Here is a 23,139-nt window from a genome sequence, read left to right as displayed (position 1 = left end):
AAATAAAACTATTTTGAGGCCAATGAAATAAAATTTTATGTATAAAATATATTTTTCATTTTTCAAAATAATAAAACTAAAAATGAAAATTCACTGCAGTGAAAATTATCTTGATCTACAGTACAGTATATTATCAAAAAAAAAATTATGTATAATAAACATATACAATAAAACAAAATTGAACGGTTTAGTTGAGTTCTTCAATAGGTTTGTGGTAGACAGTGACATCCTTGAAGTAGGCATTTGGCACAGTGAATGCGTAGGGCACGACAGGTCGGTCCAGAGGATATCCCAAGGGCTTGGCGTCGGTGACGGTCTGACCCCAGACTGGTGAGTCGAATTTGAAGCTGTGGCTCTCGTCAAACTCACTGACGAAGACGAACAACTTGAGTGGAAGACCTTCTCTCTTTCCACGGGGCAGGATCAGGCGGTCGGGGAATCCAGCTACCTGCATGTTGTAGGTGAATGGTTCGTCGGTCTCGATGGCTTTCGTCAAAAGCTTCCAGTACTCTGAGCTACTTGCTTCGTCAGGATATACGTAGATTGATTCATGACTGCTGCGCTCGATTTTGTTGGTACCAGGCTTGACTGTAATGAAAAAGAAATAATAATTATAAACATTTAGTTTTCTTTTTGCATCAAAAATAAATTAAAAAACTTACGGTCGACAATCCATTGCTCCATCTCAATGAACTTGGCCCAGTTGTCAGTGAATTCAAGCTCATGGCCATGGTGGTCGAACTTGGGTCCTAAAAAGACGCGAACATTGGCCTTGACCTTCTTTTTGCTGCTGACGTTGATGTGGTAGGTGAAGGGTTCGTGGTTCAGACGCTGCTGGCGGACCTTTATTACCGTTGATTCTGCGTCTTTTTGTGAAGATACTAGCACACCGTTGCTAACAAGAACATCGTAGGGCTCGAAGAAAGTAAAGAGTTTGTCTACAACGACAGAGTCAATTTTTACTCCAGGGAAGGCTAAGTCTTCGTGAGTGTACTGCGGGAGATGTTCCTTGTACTTCAGGTAGTAGCCGACGATCTTCTTGTAAATACGGAAGAATGCTGGGTCTCTTATGCTGGTGGTGTAGTACTCGAGGGTGCTGGGGACCAGGTGGTTCTTGTCAATTGGTTTAGGCCCAAAGCCGAGAATCATTCTGCTCAAGTGGTCCAAGCTGCCGTAGAATTCTCGGTTCAAAGAGTCTGCATTTCCGTCAACCAAGTTTCCGAGGATGTTCAGACCTTCGGGGGTGTAAATGTTTACTGCTCGGGGTGGGTGGTGGTAGTCATATACTATTCCAGAGTCAATTGTCGCGAGGATGCGGGTTTCTGCTTCTTCGGCGTTCTAAATAATAATAATAATTTTTAATAATTAAAAAGTTTGTCTCATTTTGTTTTTGAAAAATTTAGATTTAAAATTGTGTAAAAAAAAAATTTAATTTATTATTATTAAAATATTAAATATGTGAGTACTTACGTGAACTAAATCAAGCTTGTGATTAGGAATATGACTCCATGCATTACGATGAGGGAAGGGAAGTCCATTGGTATGAGTAAGTGTTGGATAGAAACCAGTCAAAATAGGTTCATGCCAGTCAATGAATTCAATTTCTCCCATATTATTGGACAAACGCTCCAAATAGTAACGAGCGAGTAATTGTTTGTATCCAAAGAAGTATTTTTCTCCTCGAATTTCCTTCTGAAGATGTTGATAGACTTCACTGTTCATGAAGTGCGGGAAATCATTAACAAAAAAGAAATATGAAGTGCAGAGACCAATATCTTCAGTAAAGTAGGTCAATTCTTCATCAGCGTTCTCATGGTGCAGGTACCAACCACTGTAGTTTGCCGGGATCACAATGTCGCCGCCTTCGTGGTAATTTATGGCCAGAGATTTTTTGGTTTCTGCAAAATTAGATCCGACAATTATGAATTTGTCTTTAAAAAAAAATAAATTACATAATTTTCAATTAATCACCGGCATCTCCTAGTTTGATGCTACGAATAGCTTGCATAACATCGGAGTTGAAGAAAACGTGTGGAATAATTTCGTACAGAGGCGGCAAACGTAGGTTACGGGTGTCTGGACGATGGATCGCCGCTACGGCCAAAGTGTATCCAAATAATTTGGAGTTAACGTTGAAGCGAGCCCAAATCGCGGTCTTGTAGAAAGTGTCGTAGTCTTTGGCGAAGAAGAAAATTCGGAAAAGCGCCACAGTTTCTTCGTAATGCGCCGGGTGGAATGGCGAGTAGACTACGTCACGAGGAAGCAATCCTTGCTTGTAAAGCCGGATGTAGTCATGGACGTAAGTCTGCGAAAAGAAATTCGTTCTGGTTTAATAAATAGTCATAAGTAAATTATTAAAACAAAAATGTAATACCGCGTTTGTGTAAGAGTCAACATGATCTTCAATGTTGAACGATTTAGCAATTTCGGAGAATTCTGGATGAATAGTGGTCGGTTGATCATAGTGCCAGAAGATATCCCACAGGTCTTTTTGCCTGGTCAAATAAGCCCTCTCGGCGACATCTATGGTACCAGATTGCTTGTGGACAGCCGCCAAGCAAAGGCTGGTTGTTGCCAAGACCACCAAAATTTTAATCATCACGAGAAACAGACCGATGATTATATATCTCGGGAGCCGGAAATCGCGCCTATAGGTAAACGTATGTGAACGGTACGCAGAATAAAAGCTACTGGATGCACGGGTGCTGTCCAGTTCAAGGGGTAGAGGAAAAACTGAATATGGAACAGTGTCACGGTTGACTTTTTATATGCTCTAAATTATCCCCCTACTCAGGTGAGCTCCTTTGTTCTAGGAACCGCGATAGGTTTCCGCGATTTATGCGCAACGTTACGTTAAGCGGTAAGTTGTCGCGTTAACGAAAGGAATTTATTACATCGGCCAGATAAACGATCAAAAATAACTTGGAGTATAAGCTAACTTATCAGCCATTAGTATTATTAGAATTTATAGGCTACGCAATTTCATTTAATCGATCATTTTTATAATTATTTTGTAAAAAGTTAATTGCTTTTATACACATTCATTCGTATAAGAATTTTCGAAAAACAAACTAATTATCAAAAATAAGTTCTTCTCTATTAAAAAATACGCAATCAACATCGAAATAAAACAATATTATTCTTTTTAATTCTTTTTTTTGAAGTTTTAACCTTTCACCTCTGTAGTAGGATTTTCCATATTTAAGGAATTCAAAAATCGATGCAAAGTGCGACCTGGGAATCGTCGTCCTAAGTAAAATGAATACCCACATTAATATAGTTAGTCACTAACTAATAGCAAATTAATTGATTAATATTTTATTAATCAATTAATCAAAAAAATAACTTGAGAAGCATAGAGTCGTGCGAGGTATCATTTTTCAGGAAATTTTCTCAGCTTTTTGACTATCTATCTCAAATTGTTCTTAAGAATTTCAGTGATCCTGTATCCAGATTCTATAACCAGTTTCGCTGGATTTTTTGATAATTTTGATTTCTTCGTAAATAATCAGTTAAAATTTAATTTAATTTTGAACATTAGTGTAGAATCAGTCTTATTCTTACATTTTCAATACAAAAAGTTCCGAAAATGTAGAAAAATTAACGATTAAAAATAACTGAGAGTACTTGCCAACTTATTTGATAATTTTTATGATTGTATTATTATTTTGCAGAATGATGATTGCTTCTATATTAATACACAGCCATTCGTATAAGAATTTCTGAAAAACAAACTAATTATCAAAAATAACTTCTTCTCGATTAAAAAATACGCAATCAATGTCGAAATAAGGCAATATAATTCCATTTTTTTATGTTTTGATCTTCGACCTCTGAAGTAGGATTTTTCATACATAAAAAATTCAAAAACCGACACAGAGAGAGACCTAGGGATCGTCGTCCCAAGTAAAATGAATACCCACATTAATATATTTAGTCACTAACTAATATCAAAAGATATTTATTAATCAATTAATCGAAAAAATAACCTGAGGCCAATGAAATAAAATTTTCTGTATAAAATATATTTTTCATTTTTCAAAATAATAAAACTGAAAATGAAAATTCACTACAATAAAAATTATCTTAATCTACAGTACAGTATATTATCAAAAAAAATTATATATAATAACATATACAATAAAACAAAATTAAACGGTTGAATTGAGTTCTTCAACGTGTTTGTGGTAGACAGCGACATCCTTGAAGTAGGCATTTGGCACGGTGAATGCGTAGGGCACGACAGGTCGGTCCAAAGGATATCCCAAGGGCTTGGCGTCGGTGACGGTCTGGCCCCAGACTGGTGAGTCGAATTTGAAGCTGTGGCTCTCGTCAAACTCACTGACGAAGACGAACAACTTGAGTGGAAGACCTTCTCTCTTTCCACGGGGCAGGATCAGGCGGTCGGGGAATCCAGCTACCTGCATGTTGTAGGTGAATGGTTCGTCGGTCTCGATGGCTTTCGTCAAAAGCTTCCAGTACTCTGAGCTACTTGCTTCGTCAGGGTATACGTAGATTGATTCATGACTGCTGCGCTCGATTTTGTTGGTACCGGGCTTGACTGTAATGAAAAAGAAATAATAATTATAAACATTTAGTTTTCTTTTTGCATCAAAAAATAAATTAAAAAACTTACGGTCGACAATCCATTGGTCCAATTCAATGAAGTTTTCCCAGTTGTCAGTGAATTCAAACTCATGGCCATAGTGGTTGAACTTGGGTCCTAAAAAGACGCGAACAGTGGCCTTGACCTTCTTGTCGCTGCTGACGGTGATGTGGTAGGTGAAGGGTTTGTGGTTCAGACGCTGCTGGCGGACCTTTATTACCGTTGATTCTGCGTCTTTTTGTGAAGATACTAGCACACCGTTGCTAACAAGAACATCGTAGGGCTCGAAGAAAGTAAAGAGTTTGTCTACAACGACAGAGTCAATTTTTACTCCAGGGAAGGCTAAGTCTTCGTGAGTATACTGCGGGAGATGTTCCTTGTACTTCAGGTAGAAGCCGACGATCTTCTTGTAAATACGGAAGAATGCTGGGTCTCTTATGCTGGTGGTGTAGTACTCGAGGGTACTGGGGACCAGGTGGTTCTTGTCAATTGGTTTGGGTCCAAAGCCGAGAATCATTCTGCTCAAGTGGTCCATGCTGCCGTAGAATTCTCGGTTCAAAGAGTCTGCATTTCCTTCAACCAAGTTTCCGAGGATGTTCAGACCTTCGGGGGTGTAAATGTTTACTGCTCGGGGTGGGTGGTGGTAGTCATATACTACTCCAGAGTCAATTGCTGCGTGGATGCGGGTTTCTGCTTCTTCGGCGTCCTAAATAATAATAATAATAATTTTTAATAATTAAAAAATTTGTTTCATTTTATGTTTTTGAAAAATTTAGATTTAAAATTATGTAAAAAAATTTTAATTTATTATTAAAAAAATATTAAATATGTGAGTACTTACGTGAACTAAATCAAGCTTGTGATTAGGAATATGACTCCATGCATTACGATGAGGGAAGGGAAGTCCATTGGTATGAGTAAGTGTTGGATAGAAACCAGTCAAAATAGGTTCATGCCAGTCAATGAATTCAATTTCTCCCATATTATTGGACAAACGCTCCAAATAGTAACGAGCGAGTAATTGTTTGTGTCCAAAGAAGTATACTTCTCCACGAACTTCCTTCTGAAGATGATAGACATCGCTGTTCATGAAGTGCGGGAAGTCATGAGCAAAGAAGAAATAGTAAGTGCAGAGACCAATATCTTCAGTGAAGTAGGTCAATTCTTCATCAGCGTGCGGATGGTGCAGGTACCAACCACTGTAATTTGCCGGGATCACAATGTCGCCGCCTTCGTGGTATTTTATGGCTAGAGATTTTTTGACACCTGCAAAATTAGATCCGAAGATTATGAATTTGTTTTTAAAAAAAATAAATTACATAATTATCAATTAATTACCGGCATCTCCTATTTTGACGCTACGAATAGCTTGCATAACATCGGAGTTGAAGAAAGCATGTGGAATAATTTCGTACAGAGGAGGCAAGCGTAGATGAACGGTGTCTGGACGATGGATCGCCAGTATGGCTAAAGTGTGTCCAAATAATCCGACGTTAACGTTGGAGCGAGCCCAAATTGCGGTCTTGTAGAAAGTGTCGTAGTCTTTGGCGAAGTAGAGTATTCGGAAAAGCGCCACAGTTTCTTCGTAATGCGCCGGGTGGAATGGCGAGTAGACTACGTCACGAGGAAGCAATCCTTGCTTGTAAAGCCTGATCCAGTCATGGACGTAAGTCTGCAGAAATAAAATCGTTCTGGTTTAATAAATAGTCATAAATAAATAAATAAAACAAAAATGTAATACCGCGTTTGTGTAAGAGTCGACATGATCTTCAATGCTGAACGACTTAGCAATTTCGGATAATTCTGGATGAATAATGGTCGGTTGATTATGGTGCCAGAAGATATCCCACAGGTCCTTTTGCCTGGTCAAATAAGCCTTCTTGGCGACATTTATGGTACCAGATTGCTTGTGGATAGCCGCCAAGCAAAGGCTGGTTGTGGCCAAGACCACCAAAATTTTAATCATCGCGAAAAACAGAGCTACTGCTTGAAAACTCTGTACTGCACTATGCAATTAATAATTACGAAGCATCTTTATATACTGGGGGTTTGTTGGTAACCTTTGACGTTGTCTTAAAATTAAAAAAAATACGCTTTATTAGTTTAATAATTATTTATCTTGAAGATAATATTAATAAATTCGGATGTATAATACTTTTAGCATAGACATATACTTATAAGCTTTAATTATTTAAATAAACTCGCGGACATAGTTATCTATGACCTCTGATTCCCGAATACTGGGTATAATTTATATCGCAGGTTTATCAGGTGGTTCAAGTTCGTTGTTTACTAGATTTTTAACTACTCAGTATTTTTAATTTTTGACTTTTAGTCTCCGGTTATTGACCGCGGTTACTATCTTTGATACATCGTTAATTAATTAAGTTATGTACATCAATTTATTTGGAATTATTATCTAATAGAAGATAAATAATTATGTTGACTTGAAATGACGCAATAGAATTTAAGTTATTTTTGTTAAAAAAAAATAAAGTATTTTTTAAATTCAAATTTCATTTTATATTTATTGAGTAAATCAGTTAATAATTGAAAATTATTATTAAAAAAAACACGACATATTTATTGACACATCTCACGCGTCAAAAGTGTTAGATCATTCCGACGTTATGTCGAGTATCAATAATTATCGTGATTTCTCGCGTGATGATATTAAAAGATTCAATTCATTTGTCCTCTATTAAAGAAATATAAATTGACGTTAATTAATAAAGGAATTAGAAAAACTAATAATACGATAGACGATACTTGTAAAAAATTTAAGTATCACAATTATATTTCTCGGTAATCTTTATTACTATTAATTTTATTAATTACTTGGACAGTCTTTCGGTTGATCAAGAATCTTTAGAATTGATTTTTTCATTGATCGAAAATTAACAATAATTACTAATGAAAAATTTGATATTACAATCCAAATAGTATGAACTAGATATTATTTATTTAACTTATGCACGGAAAAAAGTAAACTGTAAAATTCACTCGGATTCCGGTTAATTTGTATAGTTTCAAACAGTATCGCGGACATCGAGGTAGCACAAATGTAAATATTACAAAACTTAATGTAGAAAGTGTAAAAGCCACAATTTATAATTTAATATCGAAAATGTGATCAGTAGCTGTCACTATAGTAAATAACGACTCTCTCATTTTAAAAAATTAAAGTTTCAAACAATAAAAATTGCCGTTTCAATATACAGTCTATACTATGAAACAGTAAAAATTCTACTCTTAAAATATATATTTTACCATTCCAAGCAAATCAATAATTATAGTTTGATTTTTAGCGTTGCGTTTAAAATTTACCATTTTACTCTGTAAATATTGACGTTGCTTGAATAGAAATATAATACTGTAGTTTGTGTTTTTTACATATCATACGATCATTTTTTAGGTACGAAGTGATAAATATCAAAGTCAAAATTTTTAATTATTATACTTTAACATTTTGGACTTTCACATAGCGAATATTATTGTTTGAAATAGTATTTTCTTCCATGTAAATAATAGATTGTAGCATTTAAATGAAAAATATTATAAAGTGATTGTTAAAATCACGATTTTACTGTTTGAAATAATAATTTTTTCCAGTTGATCATTACTTATTATAAATCAACTATTATTAATGACAGTTTACTTTTTTCCGTGTGTTCTTCTCATAAATAGTACAGTACTATTGAATTTTGCAACTATATTATTTAATCATTCAAAATTATTAACTTCCTTAAAATACGATGATGTTGGTCTTCTATATTTAATATTGTTATACGTGTACTTTATTATAAAAATTATATATATTATTGTCATTCGGCTATTTTGCCTTGACATAAAAATTGAATAAATAAATAAATAAATAAATAAATAAATTATAACTTTGAAATCTATTCTTTTTTAAATATATTTTTATCATAACAAACTCATCTATTTAAAAATAAACGTTTTCCAAAATTAATATTTTAAATTTTCAAATTACCAAATCTTACAATCAAATTATCGATCTCCAATTGCTGTTCTTAATATAAACCGTACAAATCATTCTTAACCATAATTTTGAAATAAAGGAAAAAGGTTCTATTCAAATTATAAGATATTGTGGTATTAGTGGTAGTCGCTGTAATTCTTGTCGTAGTGGATGTAGACGTCCTTGAAGAACATGTTGTTGAGATCGAAGAACCATGGCTTCATTGGTCTGTCCAATGGGAATCCAAATGGCTTGCCGTCGTACATCATCTTGCCGAACATCGGGAGGTCGAAGAAGGTGGTCTTGCTCTCGTTGAATGGATAGATGAACACGTACAGTTTGAATGGCATACCGCCGACGGCTCCCCTAGGAAGGTACAAGTTATTAGGGAATTTGTAGCCCTTGTCGTGGTAGGTGAATGGTTCGCTTCCTTCAATTGATTTGTACAATTTCTTGTAGAAGTAGTCGGATCCCATGAAGTCGTTGACAGTGAACATTGAGTCGTTGCTGTGGTGTTTGATTGTGTTCATGCCAACCTTGACTGTAATTTAACGAAAAATTATTTTATTAAATCATCAATTAAATTGCCAATAAGAAAATTTTTTTAAAGACTTGTTTTAGAGCAAGAAGACTTTTTTTTTGAGACATTGTATAATATTTTAAATTTTACAAATTCATTAAGTGCCAGTGTCTCAAGAAAATGCTTGTATTTTTTCATCTATAAATTTTGCAATATTTTGTTGAAACAAATTTTTGTGTTGCTCGTTAAATATTTTGAATTAGTTATCAAAAAAAGAATTTTTTTTCTGTGCCTTTAATCACGAAAAAAAAAAGAATACTTACAGTCAAAGTAGAATTTATCAAACCCAACGAAGTTGTACCAGTTGTGGTACATGTAGTTTGGGTCCTTGAAGTAGTCGTTGTCCATGGATGGTCCCAAAAAGATGCGAACTACACCTTTGATGTTCTTGTCGCTCTTAACATCAATGTGGTAGGTGAAGGGTTTGTAGTTGAGACGGTACTTCTTGACCTTGATGGTGAAGCTCATGCCATCCTTGAAGGTGTCAACAGTGACAGCGTTGTTGATGAAGTATTCGTAGGGTTCCATGAAGGTGACAAGTTTGTCAACCTTGACGTCTTCAATCTTGATGCCTGGGAATTCGAGCTCTGAGCGGGTGTAGGATGGGAGGTGGCATTTGTATCTGAAGAAGTAGCTGAGGATTCTCTTGTAGAGGCGGTAGAAGGCCGGGTCGCGGAGACTGGTGCTGTGGACTTGGAGAGCGCTGGGGATGAAGCAGTTCTTGTGCTTGCAGTCGTAGTTGAAGCTGAAGATGTCACGGTAGAGAGCGTCGATAGCGCCGTAGAAGCGAGTGTTGCAGGAGTCGTAGTTGCCTTCGATTAAGTTGCCGAGGTAGTTGAAGCCCTCTGGGGTGTAGAGACCGTATTGCTTGCCTTCGTGGTCGTAGATAAATCCGCTGTCGATAGCGGCCAAGATGCGGGACTCAATGTTCTCGATTTCGTTTACGTATTTGTATTTGTAGGAGGGAATTTGACTGTGGTGGTCGCGACTGGGCATTGAGACTCCGTTTCCGTAGACCAGGTTGGAGAAGTAGCCGGGGGTGAAGGACTGGTAGAAGTCGAAGTCTTCGATCTCACCCATACCGTTGCTCAGACGTTCCAAGTAGTAGTGGGCCATGAGCTGTTGGTGGAGGTAGTAGTAGAGTTCTCCACGGATGTGTTTTGGCATGTCCACGTCGCTCCGGTTGATCCAAAAGGGGAAGAGGTTGCGGAGGTAGTAGTAGTAGTTGTTAAGGCCTACATCGTCGGTGAAGTATGACAGGTGGTATTCTTTGTCCATGTACCATTTCATGAATTGGCTGGTTGCGTTTCTGTCGATCAAGGAGTAGTCCAAGAAGAGATCTTCACCGCTGGTTTTCTTCATGCCTGTTCTTTTTTCTAAAAAAAATTACTATTTTAAAAATTTTCTCTATAAAAAAATTTATTTTTCCGCCAAAAAAAATTTTTTCTTTTTATATGCATTTTAATACTTAGTAAAAAAAAGAACTTACTGTAGCTCATGTAGTAACGGTGTGCTTCCTGGATGAATTCGTTGTCGAAGAAGAGGTGTGGGTAGACTTCGTACATAGGTGGCAATACGATGTATTTGCAGTCGGGACGGTACATAACAGCGGTTGTAAGAGCGGTGACGAACATTCCGTGGTTGATGTAGTGGCGGCACCAACAGGCAGTCTTGTAGAAGGTTTCAAAGTCCTTAGCGGTGTAGAAGAGCTTGAAAAGGGCGCGAAGTTCTTCACGGTGTTCCTTGTAGTAGACCGAGAAGAGGGATTTGCGGCTGAGCATACCCAACTTGAATCTGTACATGAATTCGCGGACGATCTCCTGGAAAATTCAATTCAAATATTAGTAAATAGAATAGAAAATTATTTAAAAAAATTTTAATAATTATTAGAGTCGTACCTTGTCTTGGTAGTCCTCGATGTGTTGGATAATGTCGTAATTGCGGCCGGTTTCGTACCAATCGGCTCCACGAAGATCAGTCTGTTCGACGTACATGAAAAGGTCGTAGATTTCCTTCTGCTTGTGGAGAAAGTTTATGTCAGCAGTGTGAGTCTCCACTGCCATTGCCTGGGTGAGGCAAAAGGCCGAGATGGCCAACACCAAGAGCTTCATCATCTTCGTTGCCGTACGTATACTTTTCCTCTTTGGTTATATTGTTGCTTGAACCATCAAATAAAGGAGGAATTATCGCGAGAAACTACTGGAAAAAAATTACTGGATGCACGGGTGCTGTCCGGTTGACGTGTTAGAGGAAAAACTGAATATGGAGCAATGTCACGGTTGATTTTATATGCTCTAAATTTTCTCCCTACTTAGGTGAATTCCTTTGTTCTAAGAAATCAGGGCGGCTCCCGCGATTAATAGTTATTAAAAATAACTGGAGTATAAACCAATTAATCAGTCATTAGTATTATTAGAATTCATATGCAACTATTCAATTTCATTTAATCGATAATTTTTATATTTATATAATTATTTTGTAGAACGTTAATTGCTTTTATACTAAGACACAGCCATTCGTATAAGAATTTTTGAAAAACAAACTAATTATCGAAAATTACTTCTTCTAGATTAAAAAATACGCAATCAATATCGAAATAAAACAATATAATTCCATTTTTTAAAGTTTTGACCTTTGACCTCTGTAGTAGGATTTTCCATTTTTTTAAAATTCAAAAATCGACGAAGAGTGCGACCTGGGGATCGTCGTACCAAACAAAATGAACGACGCCGTAACAAAAAAAAACCGCCGATAAAATAACCGAACGATATTATAATCATGTTACAAAATAACCAGTGGATTCTCGATAACTCGAACCTTGTTAAGTCGAAATCCTCAGTAACTCGAAAAAAATTTGTATTCCCTTCCGCTGAACTCTTAAATTCGCGATACCTCGAATTATTTAGACTCTGTTACTCGAACTTAGTATTGTTTCCCTTCCAGTATCGACAAAGGATATTTATACACTATAACTCGAATTTTAAAAGTGAAACTCTATAAGTCGAAGTTAGTAAAATATAAAGCCGTTTTTCTCCGAACTGTCCAAGCTTATAGCCATCAAATCTAAATTCCTATAAGAATTTTCAATGCTTCTTATATTCTTGTTTGCAATGTATATTTTCTCTCTAAGTTATTTTTTTGCAGGTCAAGTGTTTTCTTAATGTTTTTGGTCTACTTGCAAATTTTGAACATCTTGTTAAGTCGAAAACTCTTTAACTCGAAGTTTTAATCACTTCCGTTGAAGTTTGAGTTATCGAGAGTCCACTGTAATAAAATAACCAAACGACAAAATATTCAGATCATAAAAGTTTATAATTAATATCTTACAAATAAATCAACAAGTAAGCTTGTTATTATAATATGCCCTTTTTTCATAAATTTTGTGTGTGTTTATGCGAAAATATTTTTATTATAATATTTTGTCGTTCAGTTGTTGTAATACTTGGTTATTTTGTTACATTGTTATAATGTCGTTCGGTTATTTTATCTGCCGTTATTTTGTCGCGGCACCAAAATGAATACCCACATTAATATATTTAGTTACTAACTAATAGCAAATTAATTAATTAATATTTTATTAATTAATTATTAAAAAATATTACCTGAGAGTTATCGAGTGGTGCGAGGCATCATCTTTTAGCAAATTTTCTCAGCTTTTCAACTAGCCTACTCAAATTGCCCTAAGAAATTTCAAAACCTTATCATTCGATGGGAGTTTTTAATTTCGCCGAATTCCAAGTAAAGTTTTTTAGCTGAAAATCGATGGAAAGTTTCGAAGAAATCTCGAGCGGATGCAATTACAACTAATAATAATTGAGCCATTATCAGTTACTTAAAAATAAATTTTTTTTTCGTCGTTATTTTATTTCTAATTGTTTGGATAAAATTTATGATGATCTTCGGGAATTTTATTTTTTAGGTTCTCAAACTAACCCGTAAGTGTAAGTTAATCATAAATGTGTGTGTGTGTGTGTGTGTGTGTATGTGGTAATGGACGGATCTATCTCAAACATTAACCACACTCCAACTTTTAAACTAAAACGATAATTCAAGATTTTCGATGTCCATACAACCGTCTGTCATATTTTTAACTTCCCGCTAAGAAAATTGAAATTAACTACAAATAAAAATTACAAACTTTTAAATTCAAATGAATTTTTTCAATTTTATAAATTCAATTGCTTGAGTACATTATTGTTTTTTAATTTTATCTACTTCAATCTTATATTCATCCAATATTACAATCCAAATAGTATAAACTAAATATTATTTATTTAACTTATTTTATTATAACTTTGAAATCTATTACTTCTTAAATATATTTTTATCATAAAAAATTCATACATTCAAAAACTAACATCTTTCAAAATTAATATATTAAATTTTCAAATTACCAAATCTTACAATCGAATTATCGATCTGCAATTGCTGTTCTTAATATAAACCTTATTAACAATTCTTAACCATAACTTATTAAATAAAGGAAAAAGGTTCAATTAAAATGAAAAAATATCACAAAAAAAATTATAATTCAAATATATATTTTTATTTATAGGCAAAAATCAATATTACAATTACAAATGTATTTAATTATAAAAATTATACAAAACAGTAACGAATAATGATAGATCCTAGCACAAACCAAAAACTAACAGTCGTCATAATAAACCGAAAGCATAAATTTAGTACATTTTACCGTGTTCTTTGTAGTGGTATGGATTGCTGTCATGGTGTTCGTAGTCCTTGTAGTGTTCGAAGCCCTTTGGGTACTCGAATCCCTTGTGGTGTTCAAAGCCTTTTGGGTATTCGAATCCTTTGTGGTGTTCAAAGCCCTTTGGGTATTCGAATCCTTTGTGGTGTTCAAAGCCCTTTGGGTATTCAAAGCCTTTTGGGTATTCAAAACCTTTTGGGTATTCGAATTCTTTGTGGTGTTCGAAGCCCTTTGGGTACTCAAAGCCCTTTGGGTACTCAAATCCCTTTTGGTACTCAAATCCCTTGTAGTGTTCATAGTCCTTGGGGAAATCGTATCCCGCTGGGAAGTCTTTGTACATGTATTTGTCGAAGTGCTTGTATCCATCAGTGTACTTCATGTAGTCCATGTGCTTTGAGTACATGTTGTCATACTTGTGGTAGTAGTGGTAGTCGCTGTAATCCTTGTCGTAGTGGATGTAGACGTCCTTGAAGAACATGTTGTTGAGATCGAAGAACCATGGTTTCATTGGTTTGTCCAATGGGAATCCAAATGGCTTGCCGTCGTACATCATCTTGCCGAACATTGGGAAGTCAAAGAAGGTGGTCTTGCTCTCTTCGAATGGATAGATGAACACGTACAGTTTGAATGGCATACCGCCAACGGCTCCCTTAGGAAGGTACAAGTTGTTGGGGAATCCGTAGACTTTCTCGCTGTAGGTGAATGGTTCGCTTCCTTCAATTGATTTGTACAATTTCTTGTAGAAGTAGTCGGATCCCATGAAGTCCTTGGCAGTGTACACTGATTCAGAGCTGTAGCGTTCGATTGTGTTCATGCCAACCTTGACTGTAATTTAACGAAAAATCATTTTATTGAATCATCAATCATATTGGTTAAGAAAATTTTTTTAAAGACTTGTTTTAGAGCAAGAATAATTTTTTTTTTTTTTGAGACATTGTATAATATTTTAAATTTTACAAATTCATTAAGTGCCAGTGTCTCAAGAAAATGCTTGTATTTTTTCATCTATAAATTTTACTTGCAATATTTTGTTGAAACAAATTTTTGTGCTGCTCGTTAAATATATTGAATTAGTTATCAAAGAAAGAATTTTTTTTCTATGCATTTAATCACGAAAAAAAAAGAATACTTACAGTCGAAGTAGAATTTGTCAAGCTCAACAAAGTTGTACCAGTTGTAGAACATGTAGTTTGGTTCCTTGAAGTAGTACTCGTCCATGGATGGTCCCAAGAAGATGCGAACCATACCCTTGGTGTTCTTGTCGCTCTTAACATCAATGTGGTAGGTGAAGGGTTTGTAGTTAAGACGGTATTTCTTGGCCTTGATGTTGAAGCTCATGCCATCCTTGAAGGTGTCAACAGTGACAGCGTTGTTGATGAAGTATTCGTAGGGTTCCATGAAGGTGACAAGTTTGTCAACCTTGACGTCTTCAATCTTGATGCCTGGGAATTCGAGCTCTGAGCGGGTGTAGGATGGGAGGTGGCATTTGTATCTGAAGAAGTAGCTGAGGATTCTCTTGTAGAGGCGGTAGAAGGCTGGGTCGCGGAGACTGGTGCTGTAGATTTGGAGAGCGCTGGGGACGAAGCAGTTCTTGTGCTTGCAGTCGTAGCTGAAGCCGAAGATGTCGCGGTAGAGAGCGTCGATGGCGCCGTAGAAGCGGGTGTTGCAGGAGTCGTAGTTGCCTTCGATTAAGTTGCCGAGGTAGTTGAAGCCCTCTGGGGTGTAGAGACCGTATTGCTTGCCTTCGTGGTCGTAGATGAATCCGCTGTCGATAGCGGCCAAGATGCGGGACTCGATGTTCTCAGCTTCGTTTACGAATGGGTATTTGTAGTAGGGAGTTTTGCTGTAGCGGTCGCGGCTGGGCATTGGGACTCCGTTTCCGTAGACCAGGTTGGAGAAGTAGCCGGGGGCGAAGGATTGGTAGAAGTCGAAGTCTTCGATCTCACCCATACCGTTGCTCAGACGTTCCAGGTAGTAGCGGGCCATCAGCTGTTGGTGGACGTAGTAGTAAAGTTCTCCACGGATGTGTTTTGGCATGTCCAGGTCGCTCAGGGTGATCCAGAAGGGGAACAGGTTGCGGATGTAGTAGTAGTAGTTGTTAAGGCCTACATCGTCGGTGAAGTATGATAGGTGGTATTCTTTGTCCATGTAGTATTTCATGAATTGGTTGGTTGCGTTTCTGTCGATCAGGAAGTAGTCGAAGAAGTGACCTTCACCGCCGGTTTTCTTCATGCCTGTTTTTTCGAAGAAGAAGAAATAATTTAGTTGAAATAAAAAAATTTGTAAGATCAAAATTTTTTTTAAAGAAAATTTTCTTTTGGCTAAATAAAATTTTTTAAAAAATTGCATTTTTAATTTATTAAAATTTCTACAAGTCCATTTTTTGAATAATTTTTTTTTGTTATAATTTATTTATTAAAAAAAATTGTCAAGTGAAAGCTAAATTTAATGTCATTATTTTTAATGATTATTCTAAAAATTTTTCCTAGAAAAAAATTTATTTTTCCACCAAAAAAATTTTTTCTTTCTATACATTTTAATACTTAGTAAAAAAAAGAACTTACCATAGCTCATGTAGTAACGGTGTGCTTCCTGGATGAATTCGTTGTCGAAGAATAGGTGTGGGTAGACTTCGTACATAGGTGGCAATACGATGTATTTGCAGTCGGGACGGTACATAACAGCGGTTGTAAGAGCGGTGACGAACATTCCGTGGTTGATGTAGTGGCGGCACCAACAGGCAGTCTTGTAGAAGGTTTCAAAGTCCTTAGCGGTGTAGAAGAGCTTGAACAGGGCGCGAAGTTCTTCACGATGTTCCTTGTAGTAGACCGAGAAGAGGGATTTGCGGCTGAGCATACCCAACTTGAATCTGTACATGAATTCGCGGACGATCATCTGGAAAATTCATGCCGAATATTAGTAAATAGAATAGAAAATTATTGTAATAATTATTCGGATTGTATAATACCTGGTCTTGGTAGTCCTCGATGTGTTGGAAAATGTCGTAATTGCGGCCGGTTTCGTACCATTCGGCTTCATGAAGATCAGTCTGGTCGACGTACATGAAGAGGTCGTAGATTTTCTTCTGCTTGTGGAGGAAGTCCATGTCAGCAGTGTGAGTCTCCATTACCATTGCCTGGGTAAGGCAAAAGGCCGAGATGGCCAACACCAAGAGCTTCATCATCTTCGTTGCCGTACGTGTACTTTTCTTCTTCGGTATATTGTTGCTTGAACCACCAAAGGAAGGAGGATGCTTCTCTGCTGCATTCCCCAGGCTTTTATACCAAACTTCATGAGGCTCAATCGCAATGACCCATGATCTCTTTATATTTTATGCTTAAGTTTTAGTAATGTTAATCCACTCTTGCGCAAATCTTTGATTGCCAATTATTGTCAACTTCTCTTTTTTTGCTGATTACTCTTGCTTTAATATTTGGTATAATATACACTTAAAAAAGAAGTCGGTAGTAATGGTAATGTTAATTAAAAAGATTAGTTACTTAAAATTTGTAATTAATTATAATAGAATAAATAACAGTTATTTATTTTCTTCGAAAAAAATTTTTTTTTTTAATTTTTATTTTGAATAAATATATAAGAATTTTTAATGATTATAAAACCAGGAAAATTTTTTTATTTTTGTAACAAATTAGCTATAAAAAAATTCTACATGAAAAAATTGAAAAAAAAATTTTTTTTAATAATTTCTTCATTTTTTAAAAATAATTTTTTATGATCTGATTCCTTAAAAAAGTACTTAAGAAAAGATTTTTTTAAAATTTGTTTTGATAATTTTTTTTAACTGCTTAATATAGAATTTTTTCAATTAATTTTCTTTATCATTAATTAATTATTATAAAAATACTAAAAATTTTTAGATCTGTTAATTTTAGTACCACAAATTTTAATTTTAATAACTTCATCTTTGTAGCTGACATTTTTAATTATTTTTATGTAAGGTAAAAAATCCAGTTATTGACACTTACAATTTTATTCTAATTAAAAAAATAAAATGTTCTGAAAAAACCAATTATCTTAAAATTTATAAGTCAAAAATTATATTTATTAATTTATTAGATTTGTTTTATTTAATTAAAATAAAATTGCAGAGGTCAATAACTGGGTCTTTTACCTTATTAAATGACTTTTAGTCAATAGGAAAAGTTATCAATTATAATTACTATTTATTACTAAAGTTTTTGATGAGAAAATTTTTACTGCAGGTGAAATGTCGTGATGTCCTATGTTACTCATAAATTTTTTTCAAATTGTTATCTGGTAATTTACATTCTTATAAAAATTAAATAATTTATATTCTTATAAAAATTAAATAATTATAAAAAAAATTTTATAATAAAAATCTTACATACAAAAATAAAAAAAAATTGTGATAGATTTTTAAAAATATATATTTTTTTACAATAATTGATTATAAAAATCTAAAAAATTGTCAGGTCTGCTGATTTCAGTAGCATGTATTAAATTTTTTTTTCTTTTTCTTCAATAGAAGTAACATATTACGTATGCATTAAAAAATAATTTGCTACTTTAATAAGTATTATTATTATTATTAAAAATGATTACATTGTATCACTTCTTTTTATTCACCCGTGTTATTTTTTATCATACAATTACGCTTAATATATTAGTATTAAAACTATTTGGCAAATGAAGATAAAAATTTAAAAAATTTATCTTTAAAAGTTTATCTTATACTTCAGAAGTTGCGTGATCAATTAACCACCAACTATTTTAGAAAAAAAAACTTCTTACATAACAAGTCTAAACATGAATTTATAATTTTATTTTAATTCTTTAAATTCTTTTACACGTAAAATTTATAATTTTCAATAAAATAAGATAAACTTGATTTTTAATTTTCTAAAATTTATAAATTTTGTATTGGACCTTACAGACTCAGCCGTCCATCTTACGGCATTAAATAAATTTTATTTTGTTTAAGAAATTTTGTATGAAAATTATTTTTATTCTGAGTAATTTTTTTTTTCTGAAATAATAATTATTTTTGTTATTATTATTATTTTAGTAATACTTTGGCACACTTTTATAATTTAAAATTATAGTCTAAGTATACAAAAATAATTTAATTTTGTCTTTTTTTAATCTAGATTTGCGCAAATTATTTTTTTTCCGTCTTTGAAGATAAATATTTAAAACAAGTTATATAATACTTCCTTTATTTTTTTCGATAACACCCGAGTGATTAATTTCGTAATTTTTTTTTTCTTATTTAGCGATAAATAAAAAACTACACACCATTTTTTTTTTACAATTACAAGTGTTATGGGTTGAAATAAATATTTTCTATTTTTCTAGTCGTGTTTATGTTTATGTTTATCTTTCAACCATTGGCACAATGCCGTAATTTTAAAAATACATTTTAAATCGGTCAATACAATAAATTTATCTTACGGTCACAAATAAAATAAATTTGACAAGTAAATATAAAATAATAGATGAAAATGTAAAAAAGAAAGATAAAAACACTAGTTATACAATTTATGTAATAAATTTAATGTAAAAATACTCTTAGATATTTTATATACAACTTATGAAATATCTTGTCAAATACAACAAACATTCAATCTAACAAAAAGATTTCAATTGCAAATAGAAGCGTCATCATCATCTAAGTCAGATCTTCCATTTTCTTCGATATCTTGCTGCATATCTTCCTGATCACAAACTTCGTCCCATTCCGCGTCGGAGTCGGATCCAGCCTCGATTCCGTCGATATCATCTTCATCTTCATCGTCGGAGTCTGAAAGTAACCAAAAAACAAGTCAATAAATCACGGGCTAATAACAGATAGTAGATAATAAATAAATGTATAATGAAAAAAAGATTAACCTGGGTCTTGATAAGTAAAAAGACACTCATTGGTAATATCATTTGACTCTTTATCATTGAGATGCGAAATTTGACCAGTGACAAGAGCGACGCGACCTCTTAGCCTGGATAACTCGGGTAAAATAGTCAGTTTATCTTCAATGAAGCCGAGAACAGGACTTAGTAAGTCGTCAATGTTAGGCAGCGAGAGCAGATGCGCTGCATGAGTTATTATCAAAGTTTTAATCCACAAAACAGCTATTTTACTCGGAAAAGTTTTTCCCTGTAGCATTCCTACTAGCTCTCCAATCAGCGGCTTCAAGGCTTGTACTGGCAAATTGACAACGGTGTTTGTAATTACCTGCTCATCTCTCATTAACAAAACACTGTTCAAAATATTTCTGTCTCTGCTGGTCAATCCTTGGAGCAGTAATTGTGTCTTATTGTTACCTTTTGTCGGAGTTTTAGAAAGATTTCCTTCGTTATTTAGGCTTAGATGTTCAAGCCGGTCTTGAAGTGGTAACTGAGACCCGGTAGAGCCTCTCGAACGCTTTAGGGCCAAAGGAGCACCGGGTGCTACGTACTTTACATCTCCGTCAGTCACGACATTCTTTACTTTACTTAATGCTTCAGTTTTTTTTTCCTGGGTCCATTTAACGTTTTTTCGTACCACCATCTGGATTTTTTCAGATAAATCGGGGACAATACGGTCGAATGCCAGAGACACCAGGGTTCCGTAGGCTAGGAGCATTTTGTTGTCTTCTGTTAATTGTGAAGAGAGGATTGCCACTGGTGTGACGTCCTTGTCGGCTGATTCTGTTGTAATTATTACGGTAACTGTTGGTTTTAATGGCTTTGTTGAGAGCCCGTTTGGTTGGTAGACAAACAGGTGACACTGCCCGGTTCTGTTTGTCGCTAGGATTACTATTTGGGACTGGTTGTTTAATTTTACGGATACTGATACTGGGTCATCTTGCATCGTCAATGTTGCGATTGAGGTTTTTGCTTTCATCGCTGACTGGAATAATTAGAATTTTTTATTAGAAGTTTACTGGCATAAATTATTTTGAAGTATTAAAAAATTTTTTTAGGATAGAATTTTCGTTTTTTAAAAAAAAATTAGAATTTTTATTAGAAATTTATTGGCATAAATTATTTTGGAGGTTTAAAAATTTGATTTGAAAATTTTTTTTGGATAGAATTTTCGTTTTTCAAAAAATTTAATTTTTTATTAGAAATTTATTGGCATAAATTATTTTGGAGGTTTAAAAATTTGATTTAAAAATTTTTTTTTAAGATGGAATTTTCGTTTTTCAAAAAAATTAAATTTTTTAATAAAATAAAAAAAATATTGAAAATTAAGTAAATATTTACAAGTGAGGTCAACCACTTTTATTTTCATTTTTTTTAACGAAATTTCTATTTGATTTTATTGATGTATTTTTTTTGAAAAATACATAAAAAAAATTAACAATTGAAAAAAAAAAGTTGATTATAATTTTAAGAAATTTTTAAAAAAATTTATAATTTTTTAGAAAATTTTGATATTCAACTTTTTTTTTTAAATTGTTCGTTTTTTACTTTTCAACAAAAATATATCAAAAAAAGATGAAATATAAATTTTATCCAAAAACGAGCCAAAATTTTTTCCAACTTTTGAAGGCAAAAAAGCTATCGAAATCTTTATTTTTTTTTTTTTTTTTCACTAATCATAAATGCGCTGTAAAGTAAAAGCCCCAATAGATGATCATGTACCAGTATATGATCACTCCATGTATTTGTATACCTATATTTGTGAATATAGATATACAGATACATGGAGTGATCATATACTGGTACGTGATCATCTATTGGGGCTTTTACCTTAAAAACAAGTAAAATTAAAAAAAAATTTTAAATGTTAATTTTTCACCTAGTTATGGCCCAAAATGGAATTGACCCCACTGAATAATTATTTCTTTCATTTTTAAATCTGAAGAATTCTTAAATATTTATTTTTATTTAAAATAAATTCAATGACTCACAAATTAATAATATTAGAAATAAATTAAAAAAAAATGAAATTCAATTAATAGTTATCTAAATTATTAAAAAAAAATAAACAATAAAATTCTATCGAACAAAAATAAATAATAATTCTAAAAAACAAAATTACCTCAGAAAGTGACCAAATACAGAGATAAGAGTCACCATTAGCACCGCTGATAACATAATTATTACTCCCAACTTGTACAGATCTGAGAAAAATTACTGGATTGGCATGTCCAGTGAAAGTTCCCACAACTTTTTTAGTTTCCAAACTCCAGCATCTAATGAGCCTTTCACCCGCAACCAGATACTGTCCATCTGCGGAAACAACAAGCGAGTTGATTCCATTTTGCCCTGACTTCCACGTGGATTTGACTCCTCCGCCCTGGAGGTTCCACTCGACAATCAGGTCATCATCGCCAGCGGTGAAAAGCCCCACGGAGGACCAAGTGATAGCAGTCACCGCTGCTGAGTGTCCGTTTTCGAGTATTTTCTCCGGAGACCCCGCCGATGGATTATAAATGATGACCTTGCCATCTACCGTGCCCATAGCTATCAGCTGTCTTTGCTCCGAGTCTTCTACTATGGACATTGATTTTCTCTTGCGCTTCATCCATGGTGATGGCTAAAAAATTCATACACGTTACTTGACATAACCTCAAAAAATTTATATCAATTTTAAAAAAAGTTCCTCAGTATTTAAATGACATTTTTATAAATTTGATCAATTATTTTAAGTGTCATTAAAAGAATAATTTTATCAATTTTCTAAATAATTTTTTGAATTTTTAGTAAATACAGAGGAAATAAAAAAAATAAATATGAGCACATGGCGTACCGTGTTTGATTGTTGACTGACGGTGATCCACTCCAAAACACTGCACCCGGAGGATAAATGTAAATTTGGAACATAATCTTGCTTTAATTTACCTGTGCGAGTTTCCCATATCTTCAATTTTCCATCTCGGCCACAATTTGCCCAGAGTTGATTATCAGGAGAAAATGTAGAACAACCCGTGCTCGCCATTTTATTAATAAACAATCGGCTTTTAATTTTATCACGATATATTTGTGAATTTTATTTGGTTATTAATTAACCATATGTTTTTTATTTTTTTTTTCTTTTGAAAAATTTTTATTAAGGGCTAACTACTCTATAGAACCCTTGAAAAATTATAAATGCCGGAAAACGTGGTTATGGTTATCATAAATTTGTTTTTAACAATGGCCGCTTTCTTAAAGAAATTTTGCGCAGGCGCAAAATATTTTCGAATGCGATTTGCTTGCGCGCGCCATTTTTCTGATAATAAAGCGGGAATTTTTTTTAAATCAATATTTTAATGAAATTAAAGTTACTTGACAATTTTTTAATTTTTTTTAAC

The 23,139-nt window shown here is 33.8% G+C and overlaps 3 protein-coding genes across 9 annotated transcripts; all 3 read right to left on the bottom strand.

Annotated features, from left to right (window-relative positions):
* Window positions 1-172: 172 nt before the first annotated feature.
* Window positions 173-22,791, bottom strand: LOC123259939 (arylphorin subunit alpha-like). 3 transcript variants are annotated; one of them, XM_044720769.1, is made up of 9 exons: window positions 22,596-22,791; window positions 21,885-22,382; window positions 19,833-20,747; window positions 11,125-11,131; window positions 5,945-6,241; window positions 5,448-5,872; window positions 5,055-5,312; window positions 663-1,275; window positions 173-588 (listed from the first exon to the last, which is right to left on the bottom strand). In XM_044720769.1, the coding sequence occupies exons 1-9, from the start codon at window positions 22,782-22,784 to the stop codon at window positions 188-190; spliced, it is 3,603 nt and encodes a 1,200-aa protein (XP_044576704.1). In that variant the 5' UTR covers window positions 22,785-22,791; the 3' UTR covers window positions 173-187. The 3 variants fall into 3 exon arrangements, with proteins under 3 accessions (XP_044576704.1, XP_044576706.1, XP_044576705.1); XM_044720771.1 differs by lacking the exons at window positions 5,055-5,312; window positions 5,448-5,872 and adding an exon at window positions 1,471-1,895 and having other exon boundaries at window positions 663-1,338; window positions 5,942-6,241; XM_044720770.1 differs by lacking the exons at window positions 173-588; window positions 663-1,275 and adding an exon at window positions 4,137-4,561 and having other exon boundaries at window positions 4,637-5,312.
* Window positions 8,711-11,297, bottom strand: LOC123259942 (arylphorin subunit alpha-like). 2 transcript variants are annotated; one of them, XM_044720776.1, is made up of 4 exons: window positions 11,067-11,297; window positions 10,658-10,988; window positions 9,432-10,544; window positions 8,711-9,129 (listed from the first exon to the last, which is right to left on the bottom strand). In XM_044720776.1, exons 1-4 carry the CDS (start codon window positions 11,280-11,282, stop codon window positions 8,726-8,728), a joined length of 2,064 nt encoding a protein of 687 aa, XP_044576711.1. In that variant the 5' UTR covers window positions 11,283-11,297; the 3' UTR covers window positions 8,711-8,725. The 2 variants fall into 2 exon arrangements, with proteins under 2 accessions (XP_044576711.1, XP_044576712.1); XM_044720777.1 differs by having other exon boundaries at window positions 9,432-10,532.
* Window positions 13,691-17,197, bottom strand: LOC123259940 (arylphorin subunit alpha-like). Of its 4 annotated transcripts, XM_044720774.1 has the most exons (6): window positions 16,848-17,123; window positions 16,444-16,774; window positions 15,013-16,113; window positions 14,108-14,704; window positions 14,000-14,071; window positions 13,691-13,963 (listed from the first exon to the last, which is right to left on the bottom strand). In XM_044720774.1, exons 1-6 carry the CDS (start codon window positions 17,061-17,063, stop codon window positions 13,851-13,853), a joined length of 2,430 nt encoding a protein of 809 aa, XP_044576709.1. In that variant the 5' UTR covers window positions 17,064-17,123; the 3' UTR covers window positions 13,691-13,850. The 4 variants fall into 4 exon arrangements, with proteins under 4 accessions (XP_044576709.1, XP_044576707.1, XP_044576708.1 ...); XM_044720772.1 differs by having other exon boundaries at window positions 14,000-14,704; XM_044720773.1 differs by having other exon boundaries at window positions 13,691-14,071.
* Window positions 22,792-23,139: the final 348 nt, after the last annotated feature.

Source organism: Cotesia glomerata, linkage group LG2, assembly GCF_020080835.1.
Source record: "Cotesia glomerata isolate CgM1 linkage group LG2, MPM_Cglom_v2.3, whole genome shotgun sequence".
NCBI classification, from domain to species: domain Eukaryota; kingdom Metazoa; phylum Arthropoda; class Insecta; order Hymenoptera; family Braconidae; genus Cotesia; species Cotesia glomerata.
Note: the sequence above shows the minus strand (reverse complement) of the source record. Positions and strands in the feature narration are given on the sequence as shown.